Here is a 23,758-nt window from a genome sequence, read left to right as displayed (position 1 = left end):
ATAATTTTATTTTATTTACACATACAACATAACAACATCGCTAATTTAAAACGATTTTAAATGACAATGCATACCTATACGTAATTTGTATGCATCTGTTATTATACGGCAACGTTTTCAATCGTAATGATAGTACTAGTTAGATTTACTGTAATTGATTTAATGCTATTCGTAGCTCAGGGAGTCTTTGAAATTCCATGATTGTTTTATTAATCATTTGTATATATTTATAATTTACATTTGTTCAATAAAAAAATCTAATATATTTTAAAGCAATGTTATCCTAAATTTGTATAAGGTTCTTATGATTTTTTTCTTGTAACGGAAGCATGACTTACGAATATGAATAAGCGTATTTTTGAACGAAATACAAGTTTTATAACCAAGTTGCCCCATTCTCAATTTAATTTCTACAAACTAACGTTCAACATTTTCTGTGTAAATGAGACCGAGATATCTCGTGTGTGAAGCTGCTGGCGTTATAATTAATCCCCAATGATGATATTAATTTGATTTTCGCATCTATTGTGTTGTTATATTTTCTCTTATTATTGGTAAGAACCTGTTCATTATAATTAATGGTCGATCCCAAATAGTTATACACGAAATATATGTTTTAAATGTTCCGTTAAATGTTAGTAACCGTATTTTACATGTTTCACACGTATCTTGATAATGATATCTTGTACTGCGAAACAGCGAAGTATATTAAAGTAAGAAAAAAGAGAAATTTAATTTAACATTCGGTTTATTTAATTTTCTAAGTATATGGCGAGTCGCAACCGAATTATTTAACCTCTTATAAATGCTATTCAGAAGTCCCCGTAAGCGAAGTTTTGACAGTCATTACGGTATTATTATAGAGGATAAATTTACCGCCTCATTTCAATAATATTATGAATCACGATAAAAAAAATATCAGCTAAATGTATGCGTGTGGCAAAACATGAATGAAATCAATCTTGACTCTTTTGAATTTCGTGCCTACGGTTGTAAAGGAGGTTTTTTTATACCCATAATGAAAACACGCCTATGATTTTGGAATTATTTAATCGTTTTGTGATATTCTAATTTCAAATTTTGTTTATTTTTCTTTTGATAAGTTATCTTAAAAGTTATTTATATATCTTTTAGATTTGAAAGCTTGAACGCAATTTGATCTATACCATCTCAGCCCACATATTAAAACATAAAATTATTACGCAATAATTTCCGAACAGTTCAGAAATTCATTAATTATTTAAACTCATGAACGATATAAGTCAATTTATCACGAAAATTTGTGGATCGTAAAACTTATGCTCAAAATTTATATACGATAATATGAAAGAACTAATCAAGCGGGATGTTCTCGACGCATTCCGGTGCATAATATGCACTTTCATTTCGAACAAAAAATACACATTTTTTTTATATCACGATACCATCTCAGCGGCTTTCGGTGCAACGTCATTATGGCTGGGTTATGATGTATGGTAATTTGAAAGTAATTGGTTAACTTTTCGTTCGTTTAATTGAAGATTTTTTTGATAAAAGCGAAGATAAATAACAAAAATTATTGTCTATATACTATTATATTAAACATATATATATATAATAGCCATCTTTATTTTCATATATGCAGGTATTATAAATATTTCTTGATAATATTTTATATTAATGTAAATTTGATTGATAAACAAAACATTAATAGAAAATCAAACAATACATGAGAACATTAACACAACGCATACAGTCATTGATTCTGAATAAAGATTTCAAGAAAGATAATCAAGAACTTTGATTTATATTAACCACAAAGTGTCTCGTATAAATTCAATATATTTTTTTTAATATTTTTATCAAGTGAGAGATTAAAAAATTGTTATGAAAATCAAATAATATGGACAAATTGTTTTATATCTATATAAGAAATTAAGTAAATAAAAGATTTTCGGTATAAGTTATATGTTGTGTCTCAACAAAGATTCCTTTTAGTCACAAATATGTTTTTCTATTTCGCAAAATATTCGTATGATGAGAATTTGGATAGAGTAAAGAAACCAATCATTCCGTAGCAGTGCTGTGGATTAAGCCTTAACATTTTTCTCATAGTAAATTTATTAGCCTTGTATAGAAGATATGAAATTAATTGCATTTTTAATATCTTACTAATCTTGAGTTTCTGTTACGCCGACGTTGCCGGTAACATGAAAATAAAATAGTTTTAAAATTTGACTCTACTCTCAGACAGGAAATAACTTTACCTATACTATGTAATGACCTGAATAAAGCTATTTAATAGCATTGTATTCTATTAATACGTATTAATTAAAATAGTTCACAATAAAAACGAAACAGGCATGATATATTCTTGCATACTTATTTGTACCCTTGTGATGGAAGTCCTTGTAAAACGGACAGCAGATAGAAGCTATTGGACAATGTCGTGTCTAACTTTCCCGCTCATATATTTCTTTCACGGATCTACTACATGTATAATAAATAGATTATTCCAAAGTATAGCTCAGTTTTAGAAAACTACTCGTTACTATTAGAAATTGCGTGTTTTATTTTTAATACCCACAATTACACTTCATATAACATCTTACACACCTCGTGGCATACTGAGAGAAACATGTTTAAAAATTACGCATTAGTTCACTAATGTCTTCAGCAATATATAAATGTTAGAGAAAGTCTAAATTATTTAATATCTTGATAAAACAAAACATTTTTAACAAAGCGAAAATGTGTAGTATATATAACAAGCATTAAACAAGCGCTGAATCGTGCTACATTCTACGCTACAAAAATCTCACCTAACAATTCTTCAATGAAGTCATTAACGACATATGTGATTGTCGTTATTAGTGCAAGGAGAATTGGGAGCGTGTGCTTTTACTAAATTGGCCTTATAAAATTTGATATATATTTGATATTTACTGTCGTGTTAATTATAGCCAAATGTTCTTTAATGTATGTTGCTAGCTTAACTGGATACTGGAACAGAAAGACATTTACTATTTCTGTTCAAATATGTATTTAATTTGAATTTAAATTTCATATGCATTAACACCCTTATCCATTCATGTGTATTATTTGTGACCATTTACGTGATTTAAGACATGTCATCAGTTGAAAAATGTTTTAAATATTTATTTAAAAAAATAAATAAGAACTATGGTTTTATTTTTACTATTTACTGCGTGTTTGTAAATTGAATATGTATTTAAGTATACATATGTGAGGCGTAAAATTAAATTGTTTTTATGTGAACAAGTTTAATTATTTACGATAATATCATTCTTAACTTTATCATATAATCTTTTGATAGTGTTATAACATTTTTGTTCGTGTAATTTGTTACTATTACTATCTTGAATTTCACTGAAGCATAAAAGTGAATTCGGTATGTAATTTATATCAATAGTACTAAGTATAAAACAGAAAACAAGATGGCAACTGCGGTGACAAGCGTGATAATTTCTGAGAAAGCAGTCTCTAACTAGTTTAGCGATTATTCAGATATTTTCACTTATGTTAATACATAAATACAACATTCCTCAGTGTGTTTGTGTGATGTACGAAATTATTTTATGATTTAATATCTTTATAACATTGGACATAATGAAATTCTAAGATTTACAACCTTAAAGAAAACATGAATAGTGTATTATTTAATTTACTTGTAATTTACATTTTACATTTTTTATATCTAATCAAAGCTTTCTTATTTATATAAATTAAATTAAATTATATATTTTTTATGTTTCAGTATATATATATTATTTTTTTTCAGGACCAAAATGGCGACCAAGGTCGCTACACAGATATCACAGAAGACCTTCATCTGGCTTTTATTGGCTTTAATAAGTGTAAGTAAATTTTATATAAACTATATTTATTTTATATTTTTATGTTGTTTTAAATTAATTTTTTGTTTGGACATAAGCAAAAGATACGTAATTTTGTTGATATTATAATTTTTATTTCACAATTCATGCTCATTGACTAATGACTAAGTACCTAATGCAATGCTTTAAATGTCCTCGTAAATAATAAGATTAAAAATTATTTATTATAAATTAAAGTTCTCGACATATATATTAATGAACGTAGTGTAGACTTACGAAAGTGTGACACCAGCTTTATTCTTATCGAATATAGAAACAAAAATGAAAAATTTCCTCATAAAATATGCAATTAATATTCATTCCCCCGTTATAACAGTTGCTGGCGAAACGTAAAGATTTCGATGCTAACTTTAGCGTTTAATAACATCTCGCGCGTCAAAACTGAAGTGAGACATAATCTAAAATGTTCATCATCGCATAAACACAAGAAAACTAGTAAAACGAGATAAACATTGTCAATAAGTAGATAACTTGAAATGATTATTATCTAAGTGAAATGTATGTTGTGAAGAAAACAAAAGCTGTTCTTGAATGTACGAGTACATTTGTGTTCAGAAGTCACTTGTTATTATATATTATATCGTAAGTTTATCTAATATGAATTTTTTTTTGAGTTATATTATGAACTAGCTGTTAACCGCGACTTGTCTGTATAAAAACAATGACAATTTTTTTGCGCCCCATGAGCTCCATCTTCGGGATCAGGATAAAAAGTAACTTATGCCAAAATCGCTCCAGCCGTTTCAAAGACTAGCGGGAACAAACAGATACACAGTCGCACAAAAATTAAAAAAAAAAACATTTAGATGAATGTTATGTTATATTCATATGCATGTACTAAAACGGTCTTTCAATATTACAAACAGGCACTCCAATTCTATTTGCATGTGCAGATTAGTTTTTGACTCTCAAATACCTTTCTGTTAAAATCAATAACCATCCGCAAAATTCTATGTGTGTTTAAATGGTTTGTGAGTAGAAGTTATAGTAATGTATATATTTTGGTGCTCGTAAATTTAACGTTTGTAGGAAATATTTAAAATTATTATTATTCCCTTTTTATAGTGCTATATATTATTATTATTTTTTGCTTAGATGCGAGCATAGAGCATCCTTGAGGTCTATTGACTGCGGTTAATCGTTAATAAAAATTCTCAGTCGAAAACGTCTATTTAGGATCCGCAATTTCATAGAATGGATTTCCACTCGAATGTTAGCTAAAAAAACTGTCGCAGTTAGAAGCCTTGCTATTCACATCTCATAGCTCCCAATAATTTAAATAAATTTTCACATAATAATTAAAAGAATTATAAAATGAGTATAAACAAAATAATTAACGTCAAAGTGATTAAAAATAAACATGCATTATACAAGAAAATGTTCATAGAAATTAAGTTTTAAAACATTAAACATCTACCACGAGGTGCTTATTAGTTTTCAGTAATCAACTAATTATGTTGCATACGGTAGTGTTGCCCTATAAGGCATTATCCGGCCCACATAGCGGGCATATCGCACGCAATTGGACCACGAGGCAAAAACTTACGGATAACAGACAGATAGGAGGGCTGTAGGACACCGAAGCTATAAAAATACACTACGGATCAGGAACTAAATTTAATGTTACCATACGGAGTACACAACCATTATTTGACATATTTTATTAGTGTTTTTATGACGTTCGAATATAAAAAATGAATTATTATTTAAACAGAGCTCAAACATATGTTATGTTTAGAGTAAAATGTAAAAATATTATTAGTTAGTTGTACATGCTTTTCTTTAGTATATATAACGATTATATAACGATTTGTTTGTTCTGCGCAGGCTAAAAATTTAATTTAATGTATCTAAACGACTGAGAATCTCGATAAATGTTCTTGTAGGTCAACATTGTTACTATTTGATTATCGTAATCACTTTTTTTCCATTTACATTTATTAAAACGTTTTCATATTATAAGCTCTAAATAAAATATATATTTTCTTTTTATTCACTTTTCCTTAATTTTTCTAAAAATTTTCCCGTCTTAGACATATCTATTTCACGAGAGAATATGTCATTTGTAGTCATTTTATTTTAATTATGTGGTCGGTGGCGAAATTTTTACAAAAATTGAGGAACGAACTCTAAAAAGATTATGTGATATGAGAACTGGCATACTGGCTTCAATACTATTATCGCTAGTGACGGTAGTAGTCATTTCTTTATTAACCATGAATAAAATGTGGTTACGACCCACGTTTTTATTACATTTTTTTTATATAAAAAACAAGCTTTATTTCAACTCAAATGACTGTTGGAATTTAAACAAAAATTTTCCTTATAAATTATATAGGCTGTAGTGAATTTGTTTAATGTATGTACAAGTAGGTAAATGTGTGGTGAATTTAACATTTTGTCTCCCATATCCGTGTTTTATTGAGCAGTCCGGTCACGTCCGCCAGTCCTGTGTGAAAGCAAACTAACATGTGAACGGTAAGCTATTGTAGAGTACCAATTACTCATTAATTACAATGAATTCCAGGGCTGTCTAATCATCATTATGGGAATTATCTGTTATTATTTTGGTATGTAGGTTTTATCATTTATCGTCAGCTAGATTTTAATTACCATTGGCATTAACACGACACGACAATGTAGAAGCAAAAAGTTTTACAACACTTTGTATGTAAATGTTTGGATTTTAATGATTTCTTTGTTGTAATATGACATTTGTATTTCAAGTGCGCGCTACTCAGAATATTTCAGAGCAGATGTTTTCATGTCAACAGTTTCCTTGTCTTAGAAATCTGCCTTTGGTGCAAGTAATTGTATAAATTTTGTTGAAAATGAACTTCACTCAATTTTACATGCGTTCACAAAGGACTTGCTTTGCATAATTAGGTTTGACTGGGCCACTAGTTTGTTTTATTGTTAAACTGTAAGCGACTTGTTTGAATTTCTATTTTCAGTGAACATTAAATTTATTTTCTCCAAGATATGAAATGAAATACAAAACATATGACAATTTGGTAACCGTCGGAAACGTTATATCCAAAATAAAATTAATTCTCAAATTGGGTTGACAAATAAAATAAAACTAACTTAGCGTTTTTGCACTAGCAACATCGGATTACTGTAAGAAATTTATCCGATAATTTTTTTATTTGTATGGTCATAAAAACTTCGCAGTCTACCGTTCCATAATACCAAATAATATTCGCCTGCCTTACCAACATCTTTGAGAGTATCTTACCCATATATTTTTAAACCAAAAGTCTAGAGAGAACGTAAATAAAACCAAACTGTGTCAGACAATGATAATTCTCGACACGTTCATTGCAGGATGTGCAAATTTGCATCTCAAGGTCACTAGTTTATCAACAGCAGAAGTACAGCACCTATGAATAAACCATAGAATGGAGCTGGCATCGTAAGATCCACCAGATTCTGATGAATATGCAGATCTCACGATGACGCCCCGTCTTGGAATTCTAACGGTCGGAACACTTCAACAATTGACAGTCGCAGCCAACGAAAGTAATAACGAACTGGTTTCATTCGCATCTACAGGTTATTTAATTGATCGTAAATACAATAAACGCTTGGTACGTGCGATCAAATGTTAGGTAATTCGTTGACGTGAAATTAGTGTGTTCTTTAAATTTATTTTATTGATCCAATATATAAAATTTTGATTCCTTGTACGGTAATTTGATTGTATGAATAAACGAGACTCTGGGTACGATATTTTTCACGAAGTGACGTAATTTTATCTGACTTATTGAGAATTATAAACAAGTTTTACTTCATGGAGGAGAGCTAAGGAATGATTAAGCTCACATAAGAGAGAGTGCTGAGAGTGTTGAGAAATCTGATCATTCGGCTTAATTGTTTGTCAATTCAACTTTCCTTTTCTTGAGATCTTAGATATAATTATACGGGTTTGTCAACACTTTAAGTAATGCAAATACAATATATTTTTTAAATATAATATTAATACATAAACAAAGTCAATTATGTAAGGCAATGATCAACTCAATGGGTTGTATGCCGATTTCATAACTTTACAAAATTTTCCTTACTTTACGTAGTTTGTAAGTGCTTTTCAAATAATTATTTTATATCCACTTAAATAGCATTATTCTGTGATAACTATGCGATAAATTTGCTACTATGTTAGAGTTAGCCTTTAAACGAGTAATGGAGCTATCAGGATCCCATTTATCGTTGCCTCGTTTACACTAAATACTTAAGACTTTAGAGTATGATACGGCCTGCTGATGTTAGAGTTACATATCAGATATTATCTTCTAACAAATAATAAATTAATGTTTCTTCTGTACAAAGTTATCGTTTCGATTATTTTCTATAATGAAACTCTTGTTGTGTATTATGTTGTAGTTACAAGTTACAACATTTTAAATTGAAGTTGTTAGTAAATTTTATACGTAATAATAAATTTCAAACATTTTTTATGTTTTTAGTCGCTATAAAGGACTTAGTTTCTAATCTACATACAGATTATTTTATTAATAAAATATCCAACTAACATTCATATGTATCGTAACTATTGAGTATGGAGCAGTAATATCTCGAAGGAAGTCATTCATATAATAAGATTTCTATAATAAATTGAAACTATTTAATATCTATTTTATTAATTTCTATGAGATTTAATTAAATCGATAATCAATAAACCAAAACGAGCGTCAATTCCATCTTATTACGAAACCAATTCACATATAATAAAGATAAGACAGCTGTTGGGATACGAAATACGAGTAATTTATTACGAGTCTAAATAGAAGCGGTCATTATGAATAGAAGCAAGTGTTGATCACAGAATTATAGGCTCCCATCACCGTATGCCATTGAGGTGTACATATTGCTATGTAGTTCTTAATTTAAGGTTAAAAAATTTGAACGAAAATATTAGTGTTTTGAGAAATAAATTCCGTTCTAACCAATTAGTATCTGTAGCGAAAACATATCTCGTTAAAATTTCTGAGTGGTATCTACTTTGAGAGACAGTCGTCAAAATTATAATAGTTTCTAAATTACGGCGGCAATATTATTCTACAGTATCTGTATTCAATTAGTTCGGTGAGAAAATGACATGTCAATCCATAGCCTCGGGCTGTTTTAAACTATCATTAACTAAAGATATATTTAACTAGAAGTGTCAACACTCATTGTTGTATTATATATAACCTACGACGTTAGTTCTAGAAAGGATAACGTTTTAAAATACTGATAATATGACACTTTTGTTGAAAAGAGAATTTACAATAATTATCTAGGTTAAAAAGTAACTTAATACGAAGTTAAATGTATTATCGCTGTAATTTATATTCGTTTTAAAGCTACTAGGAATTTAATTATTGGTAAACCTTATACATGCTGAATAGATTTTTAAATTAAGTGCGAGACTCTTTTCAATTCTTTATATCTTTGTTCTATAACACCTGGCATAAGACATTGACCCCGAGGTATTCTGATGCGTGGACAGATCGCCAAAAAAAAAACCTCGCCAAAAAAGCATATAAGATTGTGAATTATATACATTTAATAAGATAATCTTAACTTTATTAGGTTGAAATATAAGTCTGTTTTTTTGCTTAAATATCAATTCGTTAAACCTTAATAATTTATTTTAAATTTTATATAAATTTATTGTATGACGTAGACTGTAACGTATTTCCGATGACGTACTAACATTTGCTTATTCGTTACCTTTAATTGTTTAATTAAAACAAACATTAATTCTCACATTCTTTAGCTATGATTCTCCGTAAATTAATTTAAAATTTCTTAAGCAGATATGAGCCGAGAGCAATTAATCTGTACTAGTGTCAAGAATTTTATTCTGACAACTAATTAATTACTGAATTAAAGATGGTTTTTATGGGACGGAACTATTAATAAAACAATGTCTGAATATATCGGTATGCGGGAAACCTTTGACTCTTAGATTAGGTCGTAATTAATCATAAGAGAATTACTTTCATTTTAATTTAATTTTAAATGAAATAAAAATTATATCTAGTTAAACTAATACTTCATTGGTTTATAAAATACAACATATGAATTTGTCTTTCCTTAAATATACAATCTTCAACTACTAACTACTAAATAGATAGACCCTTTTTCATTTTGTTATTGGCTTGTAAGTATTGTATTCTTGTTTAAATTTATACATATATTTATTAGTACATAATATACACAGTATACGTCACATTAAAGTCTACATATAGATTGTCCACTTGTTGATCAACGCTACGCATTTGATGCTTCTCACGGGTAGGGCGTTAACTGGTTCATGAGTCATCACATCATCGAAAGTTTGATTGGCCTTTTCGTTATTACACACATAAATCATATATATATTTTTTATGTCTATTAAGTTTCAGCCCACGTCACTCCTTGTAATAGATATTGATGCTACAAAAGTAGGCTTAAATCGAGCTCTGAGAATGTATCGATGTATATGAACAATGACCAACCATGACTCTCAATATTATGTTACGGGCTATATTGTGCGGTATTTTATGTTTTAAATATGAAAAAAAAAGTAATGACATAACAAAAAAAAAGTTATTCTATTAATGGTGTAGTGAATTATTTATAAACGATTGTTTTTAAATCATGAGAAGACTTACATAGCTTTATATGAATGAAGTTCTCCGTTGATATTTTGTTTCGACTTTGCCAATTGATAATTTATGACGCCGGAGATACCACAGACCGCAAGTAAATAGTTTTTTTTTTTAAAGAATAATATCTCAATTTTTAAAACTACGACCGCTGGTGTTTCGTCTGTAACCGTACGTTAATTTGAACGGAAAGGTGAAAGTGTTTGTTTTTTTAATAGAAACGATATCGTGAATTCCTGAATGGCACAAATTGACAATTCGTCATGTGACACTATTCATTGCACTTAATACATACTTTCGTTTCTTAATGCATTTGAATGGCGTTTTCAATTAATATCAGAATTGAATCCCATTGACACATATTATAAAGGAATTTTTTTTTATATAAAATCTCCATCTGATTAATAAGACTTCATTGCTGGTGATTACGATCTACCAAAAGCGATATTTATATCGGCTTATGTTAAGACGCAATTTGATAAATACAAAATATTAATATTGCATTTAAACTTTAACCTGGTCATTGTGGAGTGTGAGAAAGGTAATATTCTTAAATATATTCTGTTTAGTGAATCTTATATAGAGAAGAAAGGAATTTGATTGGAATTTTTATGGCTTTATTAATGTCCTACTATTTGAATACCATTATTGGATTTAATTTAACAATTATCGAAAGCAATATATGCAGTTACTGTATTCGTATATATTTGTATATTTTTTTTTCTTTTACGACGGGTGAAATCTATATGAACCATAATAAAGTATCTTTCGGAGCGAAGTCGGGTAATAACCGCTTATAATGGAAACTCAGTTGCGAAGATTACTGTATATTTTCTATACGAGTGCGTCATTATTTTAATGGCGTGCACGCGTTGGAAATGATTTGTTGGTACTGATATAAATGATTTGATTATCACCGTACAGTTTTTGTCCCTGACCTATATTAAATTGTTAAAATTATATTCATTAAAAATGTATGAACGCATTACAATTTTTAATGTTACGGAATGTATCAGCTTTCCTCAGATTCATGTATGTGAGGTGCAAGGAAATTTTCGTTTTGTATTAAATAGAAATATATTTCTCTACATCCTGTATTTCTAAGTTATATGTACATTCATAGTTTACTCATAAGCCTTCTCTGTCGGCATCTCGTTGAACATAAATATACTTATTCAGAACGATCAAACAGCACTACGTTTAGAAATTTACCTCAAACTATTTTATTACTGTAATAATACCAATAAATTGTTGTTTATTTATTTATTTTATTATCGCATTATGGATGTTCCATATTAATTAGTATATATAAAAATTATGATCGACAATTACTATCTTAACAGTCGTTAAAGGAATTTTTAAATTCATACAAGGGGCCATACATAAAGTAAGTCACGCGTTAATGGGGAAGGAGGGTATCTTCGAAGTGTGACATCGCGTGACAAGGCGCTGGGGGTCAATGTATTGTGACGTCACATTATAACATTTAAAATACTAAAACGCAAAGTTTGGATGTGAATTGAAAATTGTAATAATTTACGCATTTTTAAATTTACAAAATGTGTGACGTCACATGAGGGGGGGGGGGTCATAGAAATGTGACAACCTGTGACAAGGACGACGGGAGGGGTTCAAAAGTCCTAAAATTCGTGTGACGTACTTTATTAATGTCCCCCAATTAAAGCAATTGCATTCGTATAATGATTATACATTAAAATGTTAACCCAATCCTCGAATATTTCACATAAAATATATAGAAAAATTAAAATTATCGAACCTAGCAAATAATTAAATAATCCTTATACAGTTTTTTTTTTTATTTACAAAATTGTGATTCAAGCAGCAAACTATTGTAAATATTCCTCGGAATTTTTAAACATATTTCTCAATTATATGTTAGTATTGTAGACAGCTTCGTATGTGTGTGTTGCGTGTTATCTCCAGTCTTATACCGATTTCTATTTAGACTTTCATATCAATTTAATCTTCTATAATATAAGATCGATACATTGTTTTCTATTAAAAGAACGTAAACTTTTCCTATTAATTGTTTGATTTGTTACGTTAAGTGATATTCATCTCAGCGTTCCGTTATTCATTCATTCGCTCGTACCTATGTAGTAAAACTTTTTTTACGAAACGAAACAAGCTAAGCTGAAATTAATATATAAAAATCAGTTTTGAAGAATAAATCTTTTATAGTATGATAAATATTTTATCTAGAGATCTGTTTAGTTTTATTCATATTTGATGTACCTATTCATCAATCAATCAATCAATATCGATTTCGATTTAATAAACTTAAAAATCCTATATTTTGTAATAACTTATACACACACAAATATAACATGGATACATGCATTAAATCCTTTTTTAATTTCGTTAGAATAATCTGCGGTAATTTTATTACTCACAGAAAAAATATTTAAAAGAATAATTTTAGATAGTGCTTATTAAAATAAATTGTTATTATGCCACGCAAATATAGAAATTAATTTAAATAAATCGTCTTCAAGGAGATTTCAAGGACAAAACCCCTCAGCCATATTTTTAAAAATTGTAGCAATAAATTATTTAATGTTTTATAGAATTAGTAAACAAAGTACCACAGAATAAGTAAAAATAATTCTAATTTCGTCTAAAGCAAACTTAATATAAAGTTATGATTATTTGCACTCAAAACTGTGAGTCGAACATATTCATAACAAAAATTTATTAATTCATATATTTAATTTATACAATATATAAATTTTTCTTTCAAATATCGTAATAGAAACCCAATAATGGGAAGTCCATTAAGATAGCGTTGTTCGATTTGTACCTGACCATTTCCCTACATGTAGCCACTTGGTTCAGTAATAATAACACTATGAAATCCTTATCTGAATGTACAATTTATCTTGTTAATTCATCTTCCGTCTTGGTGCTTTCATAATAAATTGAGGTGAGAAACAATTAGTGCTTCGTTAGTCGTAGTAATATTTCGTTGGAATTCCGCGATAAAAATGTATCGTAGGTGAGAAAAGGCTTTTCTTTATAACGTATTAATATTCAACAAGGTTTTTTCCTATTAGAATTCAAAAGATAATCACCGGTTAAGAAACAAAGGAGGGTTCATGTTTCTGGCAGACGGACATAAGTTTTTTTTTATTGTGTATAAATAGTCTTCAAAAAGTTACGAAATTCTCATTTTTTTTTTTTAAGTAAGTCTTAATTTGTAACATATATAAGATTCATTATAAAAATATCAAAACGTGATATATTCCATAGCTTTTGCTTAATAATCCTTAAAGCATATTTGCGTTTCTATTAATACTTTCTCCATTTTGACATAAAAATTCTTGCATTATTTCTAATAACCAATTATTATGTAGTATAATGCGTTATTTTGTTTGATTATTTCGTTGTTTATATAATAAAATATGTTTTGAGGCTGTCTGATACAAAATTATAGATGCTTCTGATTTCATGTCTCTCTGTAACATTACCTCAACTCTCGTTGCCACCGGCACGTCGTATATCGCGCAACTTACACAATAATTCCATACTTAAGGTAGCAGTTACACTGTTTATAGCAGTTTCTGATGATTTCACTCCAAACGTTACATTGATAATAAATTTACTTTCAGTATTGTTTAAAGAAATTGTAAGAAAACAATATTTTTTATTGTGGAACAATCATAAGTTATTTAGTTTTGAAAATGGATCGGTCTCACGAGTCCTTCCAAATTTGTATGAAAAATGTAAATTACAGTTGTCCCTAATCAGCTGTCTCTTTCGTTTATATCATGTGGTATATATCTATCCTGCTCTTAAATTCCGCGTGGGAACGCAATGCAGCATCCTTCCTGGAACGTGCTCATGCGATTTATCAAAACGCTTTCGTTCGAAGATGAAAGATAGGAGATCGGTTCATTTAAACTAATCGACGGTTTAATTTTAACGTCGTTTTAATTACATTTAATTATTGCATTCAAATAACCTACTTGATGACCAGTTTCTTTGTGTTTAATTGTAGATTGTTTTATTATTTTTATTTTATTACAGACAAGAGCAAAAGCCGGTGAACTATGGCCTATGGAGCGACCGGAAGGAATGCCGGTCATACAATCTCTTGAAGTGATGTGCGGCAAAGACCATATGGATGTTCACCTCACATTCTCACACCCCTTCGAAGGAATCGTCTCCTCTAAAGGTATTTCAATAAAACCTTCATTTCTTATATCATTGCCAATAAGTCGTTTAATTAAGTATCATTCCGATTACCATATTGAAGTATTGCACCGCTAGGAATAGTTTCTGTATAGGATTTACTTTGAAGTCATATTTTAGAACGTCATTTAAATGATAATTGACAGAAACCCGTATAGTTCAAGCAAACTTAATAAAATGTTCTTGTAATAACAAGTTAGTTTTCCTTAAAATATGTTTATATTCTCTACAAAGTCATCAAATAGCTGCTTTCGCTACGTTATTATAGTGTATGTGTGATTTTTAGGCCTACTTTCTTTTTTTTTAAATGGCCTTTGTAAAGAAAATATCTAATAAAGAGATAACAAGTAGCACATTTATGGCACATTCATTAAAAACAAAAATGAATTATTGTTCACATGGACTGGGAAATAAGAAATAAAAAGATTAGACATAGTTAACGAATAAGTTGACGAGCGAGTCGTAACTTTTGAGAGTTGTTGGGCTATATTTTAGTTAGTTTTACGACTGTTCTATACAACACCAAAATACGGCCTATTTGTAACATGTGGGGCACATTAATAATTCAGTTTTTCCATCATAATTGTGAGTGAAACCCGTGCAATTAGTAGCAACAATTATAACCGCTCTGATTACGGGTGACAGGAAATTACCACGTATTGGATATCTGCGTTCTTTTTAGTTTGTGAGTGTAAGATATCCCAAGAGTTAGATGATATTGCTATATGAATATTAGCAGTAATGTAGTGTTTACAATACAATCACTTCTATGGTACGTATTTTACATAGCTACAGTCACTTGTATAGTTGTTCCATTCTTCATTTAACTAGTACACTGTTGCCACCCTGAGTCGCCATTCTTCAACAATGCACTTAGCTAATGTAGGATGCTATGCATCATTACCCTCATGTACGAACATGCAACTTAATATAAACCCATACAAAGCTGAACTAAAATATCATCTTTAGTTTTAAACAGTTAAATTTTGTTTACGTATTTTATATAGGTATGATTCTTTAATCTTTAATTAAATGCCTTGGTGTTTAATTCGTTATATTGTTATAATTAATGTAACCGAGAGCACAGAATTACTACGCAATTAATACTCATGAAGGACCGTTAAAAACTTATGCACTTTCTAATTGGCGGAGAGAATTCGTTAACATTTTTATTTATGTAAATCACATATTAGTTAAAACAATGTTTGTAACGGTGAAATTCTAGTATGAAATGTCATTAAAAAAAGTATAATTCTTTTGTACATATAAACAGGTATAATATTATTAATTTATTTGTTTGAAATCTATAACTTTTGATGTGACCTGCTTAGTTGAAAGAAATGAATAAAAAATGTTTTTCGTGTTAGATTAAGCTTGTTAACAGTTGCTCACAGCCTACATAAATATAATTTGTAAACCAATTATGACATGCTTATACTTATTTTTCTATAATAAATAATATATTATAACTATATTCCTTTAGGTCAACACGGCGATCCTCGTTGTGTGTACGTCCCGCCATCAACCGGACAGACGTATTTCTCGTTTCGAATCGCATACGCCAAGTGTGGTACAAAACCAGGTGAGTCTGATGATTTAAATACGTATGTTTCTTTTCAAAATTCCTGCTCGTTCTAAACGGCCAGTAATAATTTGAGATTAAATCTAGTACTAAAAAGTTTTCATAGCAAAGGATGTGTACAGACGATCCCGTAACTATTTAATGTGATAAATAAATCAAATTAACGGAAATATATTTATATTTATTTAATTTATTTCTTATAAAGATTTTTTTGGAAATAACATTTATCCGTCTGAGAACTTAAGATCAATCGTAGGAGTACTTTCATTTATAAATCTGTATATTATTATGTATGCATAAATCACTTAGATGCGAAAATTTTAGCATTACTTAATAGCTTCTCTCGGTAATATAACCTTTAATAGCTACCGAATGGGCTCTTTAATGACGTTACAATGTGGTCTAACAATCTCTTTCACTTATCAACATGAACATATATAATTAATATAAAAACCAAAATCATTTTTCCTTTACAATTAAAAGAAAATGTATCTAAAATAAGTACTGGTTTTGTCAGATGATGATATTTACATTAAAATTTTTTCTATGGTTTACGACCATTAAAAAAGGCGTTCTCAGACCGAAGTGATTTTTTGTTTGTAACCGTATAAAGTCTTTGTTAATAGATTGGCATATTTAATTTTGGATTTAAAGATTACGCTATTAAAACCTGACCAATTATATAAGACAATGAAATAATTTTAATTTCTTTTATTTCCTTGAGATATTTAAATCTTGTAGATAATCTTAATTCAAAACCCTTTATAAACTTAACGGATATCAAACAGTTAGTTGTAGATTGTTTTGAAACAATTCATTTTTCGGAAAATTTTATAGAAAAGCTTTTACTTTAAAAACGATTTAAGAAAAGGTTAACTTTCGGAAGAAATTAGAAATTATATATAATGTATTTTTATTACCGTCCGTTAACAGTAAACGTTAATAATTTATATGATTCTTAACGAATCGGAATCTATTTTCTAATATATGCGAGAATGCCTAATGAATTTGACAAAACTGTTTTCATCACCGTAAAGAGAGCCGTGGGATTGTAGTCCAAAAATATATTAGCATGGGATATAAAATATAGCAAGATGTAAAGTTTATTCTATTTAATTACTAAAAATGTAAGGGTTGCTTCAAACTTGAATGTGTCTTGCAATTCTTATAACATAGAAAAATAACAGTAAGGGAGCCTTAAACCTACACCTGGGTTGTAGTCCCAGGCACTGTTGAAGCTAGTCTCCCTGCAACACGATGGACCAGGCACATGTATGGTGAATCTATGGAAAGCTGAGCGGTTTCGTTTCATACATAGTCTCTATTAACTTAACGCCTCAACAATAAATACCTAAATAGTTAGGTTGTCGTAATTATTGAATACATTATAAATTCCAACAATTCTTAATATTAATATAACTTCATGTAATTTATTCTCAAACAAACATATCGTTAATATTTTATATAATGTTCGTAGTTATATTTTATTGTCAAGTGAATAATTTTTAATGTACATAAACTTTAAAACCATGGGATTGGTTAAAACCGAATTACTTTGTTCCATATGCCATATGGTTGTCATTTTTTATGACGTCATTAAAACGCATTCATCTTCCGAAAGCCTGCTTCCAAAAACCAGTACATCCCGTTGGTTTTTTTGACCTGATTTATGATATTTTTGTTTGCCTCAATTGAAATGTTTTTATAAAGTTTCCATGTCAGCAGATATTTTACGTCGCGTATAAAATAATATATTTTTTATCACTTTTATTATATCTAGTATTCATTTTTCGTTGGAGTAAGTATAATAGGTACCTTTATATTAGATAAGTATATATTGGAAAATTAAACACGTTACAAAAATGTATTTAAAAAACATATATATGTATCTATATTTCGTACTAATACTATGAAAAAATATATTATGTTTTAAAATTTAATCAGAAAGTAAATTTCTCATAACAGCAGTAACTTAGTTCTGACGGAAGAAATAGTCTTAAAAATATGTAATAATTAATTATCTCACAAACATTAGCATTATATATTCTTTAAAATTTCCTGTTGCAACATAATTTTAGGTGAACATAAATACCGTGTATACTTAAAAAATAATTACAAGAGTTGGTCTTAGTAGATGTTCCGTCCAGGGTCTATAAATAATGTTTCCTCAACAATCTGTCAATGCTTCCTCAGTACCTCCCTCCTACTTGTTCCATTCTGTACAATAACTTCAAACATTTAGAAGTATAATATTACATTGATACTTCTAGCTTTTATTCGCGATTTTTGCATGTAATATACAAGAATATCGTTTGGATTTAACGTCCTAGCGTTCACTAGGATATGTCATAAGTGGTATAAGCATTCATTCTAATTTAAAACCGGTAATTATCACCGACAGCATTTCGCAATAAATCAACTACAAACATCATTCTCATTTACTAGAGTTTTTCTCATTCGATTCTTAGTTATGTCCTCTATGGCCAGTGTGTAGTAACGGACGCGGCCCGTTCCTTCTTCGAATGTTGAGCGCTCATTGTTTCTAAGAAACGCCACTCGCCATACCACATAACACAGCATGGCACGCCAAGGCCCATTTTCCCCCGTCATGGAGACGCCGATCCTGAATCCACTAACTTCAAATGCATTTCCTTCCCCATAAAACTATTTACGACTTTAAGTGCAGGCGGACTGATGACAAGTAATGCCAATGTAAATTCAATTTTATAGCTTCGTCATAGGGTTTAGTTGTGGGATGGGAGGTTTAACAGCGAGATTGATGTTCTAATGAATCGCAGTGGTCAAAGAAAGGTGGCTAAGTAAAGCTTAAAGGTTAGAATCGCTTGAGCGACGTCTTCTGCTCCGATCCGCGTTCTTTGGACGACTTCCAGTTTTTGCGCGAGTTCATCCGCGTATAGCTCTAGTAATAATAAGGATTTGAAAATTAAACTTTTTAACTTGCAATCTTATTTACACAAATTAATATCACAAAATTTATATTTAATTACAAAAATTCAAACTTGTTTTCTCATAATCCAGAACAATTATCCTGAAAGTGATATACAGCATTCCGTTTTCTTTCCAGATCTCCACGGGCAGTTCTATGAGAACACGGTGGTAGTTCAGTACGACAAGGACTTGCTAGAAGTTTGGGATGAAGCGAAGCGTCTCCGGTGTGAGTGGTTTAACGATTACGAGAAAACAGCATCAAAACCACCAATGGTTATCGCAGACTTGGACGTAGTTCAGTTAGATTTCAGAGGTAAATAGAAATATGGTCAAATGTCATTCTGTTCATTGATTACCATTTTATTTCATCACATTACATAAAAGGTAAATGAAAAATTGTCGTCCAATAGATAAGTAGAATATATCAATTATTTTTTATTAACGTAGGTGACAACGTTGACTGCTGGATGGAAATCCAAGCGGGTAAAGGACCCTGGGCTGCCCCTGTCTCCGGAATTGTACCTCTCGGGTCAACTCTGACATTAGTTGTAGCCATTAACGATTATCGAGGTTTGTAACATTTACAATTATTATATTTTCTAAAAATTTTAGCATTTACTGAACTCAAAAATTTTAATCGTTGTTATTACATATAAATAAATGAAATCATTAATTAGCAACAAACCGTATATTATAGATGCTTCTGATCGGATGATATAGTTTAAACGATCTGTCCTTTTTTAAGGTATTAAAATTAGTTTTGTTGGATTAGTGAATTTTAAAGCGGTTAGGTTTTATGTAAGGTTTTTTACTAACATTTTAATATCTTTATATACTGATAGCATCGATTCTCATTCCATCAAATGACCTGACTTTAGAAATCTGTTCTTAATACCTGCTAACTTTCTGCTCTGTTAGCTTACACCCAATTAATTTATTTGTGTAGTCTCAACTGTTGTAATGTAATTTTTTTATCATTATAATTTATTATATTTTAATAATATACGCACTTAATTAAAAGCGAAATATAAAAATGAAAATGATAACCTTATTCTGATAGAATCATAAGTTCTTAAATGTTACTTTTTACAAATTCTTATTGGTCTCAAACTAAACGCCAATAACCTTCCAATCAAGTCCGATACAACTAGATATAGCCAATTAAATACCAGTTTTATATATATCTATATATATATTTTTTTCTTTTTTTTTTATATCGGCCGCTATGTCGGTGTGCCCCGGATATATATCTATATGACCTATATTAAAATAATCCCGAATTATCACCAATAGAATTAACACGTTAATCACCAATAAAATATATAAAGCTAATATTTTTCGGATTTACTACACGTTTTTTATTATTTTAAACTACACACTAACGACGTTTCGGTTACATTTTAGCAACCGTGAACGGACATATGAGATGAAAATGGTCTCAAAAACGGCCAGTAAACATTAGTTTTATTTAAATGAATACTAGCGAAAGTCTCAGATCTCATTATTTATATAGCTGTTCTACGTACTTTAAACAGGATTCTTTGTTAGATTGCTAAATGTATGTGGAGTTTATTACAAAATAAAAAATATTAATTAAAGAAATTTATATATATATATAAAGATGGTTTGGTTAATGCTACTAACATCTGCTTATGTTATACCACGAACCATTGGATTTTGCTATAACTATATTAGTTAGAATATAAATTTAAAATTTGTTTTATTTGCAGTTATGTGATTACCCTGACAGTTAGTTTACGTAATTAATCAGAAAATAATTATAGACTTCCTTTAAATTTTACACATATGGAATTAAAATGTTTGATTAAAAATGATTCTTGTGACTTATGTAATTCTCTTTTGATGTAATATTTACACTTATAGTTAAGTCTTTTTTAACTCGTGAGTTAGTGAGTATTATTTCGATTTTTAATATTGAAAACTTACTATATTTAGGTATATCTATCGGCCATATGATTTAGAGAATAGAAATACAATTATAGGTAGACTTCATCTTCACAACTAGTAATTTTAGTTGGATCGGTTAGAATTAATTAACAGAATCCTTGCTGGTAATTGCCATCGACTCGGTATTTACTATTAACGATTTGTTTGCAGTTTAAAGTAATTTAGAAGCAATTTAATTAATCCGACTGTAAAAATATGATAACGATTACAAGCAAACCATTGAAATTAACAAATTTCATGAAATATTATATTCATAGAGTTTTTAACAAATACACTTATGTGTGATTTTTTTCTTCTGATTGATGAGATTTTTTTTTTGGCATTAGTATTTTTTTTTTGTTTAATTTTATAAATCAATATATAAAAAGAAATGAAGAACAACGCAATGTGTTACATTAGAGAGAATTACGTTAACATTTCGGTTATGTTAATTACATTATAACTGTGTTTTTACACATCGAAAGAACAATATTTTACAGTTAAATTACAAAGTCTTAAAATAAACAAGGTATCACTGATTGGGATAGTTCAAGTCGAACAATATCCACAGAATATTATAACGCTTTGTGAATAAAACAGAATTCACCGTTAATTCTTATCACCTATTCATAGTTCTCATAAGAATTTATTCCAAGTTATTTACAGTATTATTGTGTTTTGATAGAAAGCTGTGGGTGTTGCCGTTATACGATTGACGTTTTAAAAAAAAGATAACTGTCATGTGTTAAAAGTAAAATTAAAGATAAAAGTATAGATTATACGGATGACATACAGTAATCGCTTACGGATTGAGCTGTTGAAGATTAAAGCAAAATCATTTGATAGATTATTACAAACGATATTAATGTACAGAAGATTCAATATACTTCAAGATGTTATCTCATGTAAAAAGCCGTATATAAGCAAGCACGTTTGTAATTTTGATTGGTCATACTTTTTATTCTAACTATCAATCTAAGCAAGGTACATATTTTTGTGACAAAACGATTACTCCATTATGATTCTTGTATACTTAGAATAGAGCCTATTATAGCTTAAAGTATATTTGTTGTTGATTTATCGTGTGGGCGGAGGAATCCTCCATCCTGAATTGTTGTTCGAAGACAAATGAAGTTGTTTTATAATTTATTGTCAAAAAACATTTATATACAATTTACCAATGCACATATTCTAGTTCCTAAAGCTAGGTCATGTTAGTTAGTTAATTTTATAGTCTTATATATCGAATACCACATCATTCAATAGGTAAATCTTTTATGAGAGTTTTAATTTTCTGAAAAAAAAATCTTGCGTCAATAGAAAACTTTCGATAGTAACATAATAAAAAATGCTTTATTTTATTGAATGCGTATTAAAATACGTTTAGGAGTTATAAGCGACACTTGGTAATACTATCTCTAACAGGGTAATAATAGTGTGCAAACACTAACGGTACAAAGAATAGTAAAAAGTGAACTGGACAAATACGAACGAATGAGTTTGCTTAACGGGTCGCGACTGGTTAGGGCTGTGGGTTAACTTTGAATAATATTTCAACCTGATAAATGACATGTCTCTACAAACAATAGACAAAAAAATGAAAAAAGTTTATCACAAAAAAACTTTACATAACATTCTTTAAAAAGATTTTTATATGTAAGCATTTTTTTTTATTTCTTTAATAATTATAGACGAGAATGCGAATATAAAAGCTACTAAGCTATTTGTATTCTATATACTTTCTTCCTTATTAAAATCAGTTATTGTGGTGTGTATAACAATAGGCGGTATACGTTAGTAGGCTTGTTTTGATACTTATAGGCACATTTACATGCAATAGTACTTTGTTTAGTCGACAATTGTTAACCGTATTTACTGGCAACATATATTCTTGTTGTGACAACCCTATTCAGGGATGTGGAAGGACTGGAAAAGATCGTAGCTGGTTCATATGAAGTCAATACACATTATTTACAAGAACAAAGTTTTATGACGCCTGACACAATTAGTCTTTTAACAGTGTTTAAATTCGTTGTAAAGTGAGTTGTTAAATAATATCCAGGGTAATCATGTAGTAAATAAAACAGGCGTGGCTTCAAGAATTCACGTTATTTGTAAGGTTTAATTTCAGATACAGGAATGTTATCGGTAACTGTGTTAAGACTAAAGCAGTTTATGTCGCTGGTATCATATAAGATAATGCGTCCATTGGCGTAAAGTTAGGAATTTAAAGAAAGATATCGTAAAGGTCGTAATAAATCTTGTATCTTTTAACGAAAATAAAGAGAGCTGTAAGGTTTGATGTATTATTACAAAGAAACATCGTCTGTCATAGTGATAAAATAGCACAAGCATAGTTCTGTTCGTAAGATTGACACCATTAAACATAACCATCGGTAAAACCGAAAAACAATAATGAAGTTGTTTCCCATAGAACGATTAATTGATCGATTTGATTGATCGTAAGCATCTCAATCTCAAAAAAAGATGGAGGCAAATTAATATTAATTATATTTCATTTACTCAATATCTCA

General features: G+C 29.3%; 1 protein-coding gene across 1 annotated transcript in view; it reads left to right on the top strand.

Annotated features, from left to right (window-relative positions):
* The window catches only part of LOC116769303 (uncharacterized), a 35,428-nt gene that overhangs the window by 6,882 nt on the left and 4,788 nt on the right, over positions 1-23,758 (top strand). Inside the window, exons 3-7 of the mRNA XM_032660355.2 lie at positions 3,782-3,857; positions 14,582-14,729; positions 16,230-16,328; positions 19,414-19,590; positions 19,725-19,847. Of these exons, the coding sequence (XP_032516246.2) occupies positions 3,782-3,857; positions 14,582-14,729; positions 16,230-16,328; positions 19,414-19,590; positions 19,725-19,847 (623 nt within the window). The remainder of the gene's footprint in view (positions 1-3,781; positions 3,858-14,581; positions 14,730-16,229; positions 16,329-19,413; positions 19,591-19,724; positions 19,848-23,758) is intronic.

The sequence above is a fragment of the Danaus plexippus genome, chromosome 5 (assembly GCF_018135715.1).
Source record: "Danaus plexippus chromosome 5, MEX_DaPlex, whole genome shotgun sequence".
Taxonomy (NCBI): Eukaryota; Metazoa; Arthropoda; class Insecta; order Lepidoptera; family Nymphalidae; genus Danaus; species Danaus plexippus.
The sequence above is the reverse complement of the archived record's forward strand: the minus strand, read 5'-3'. Positions and strand labels throughout refer to the sequence as shown.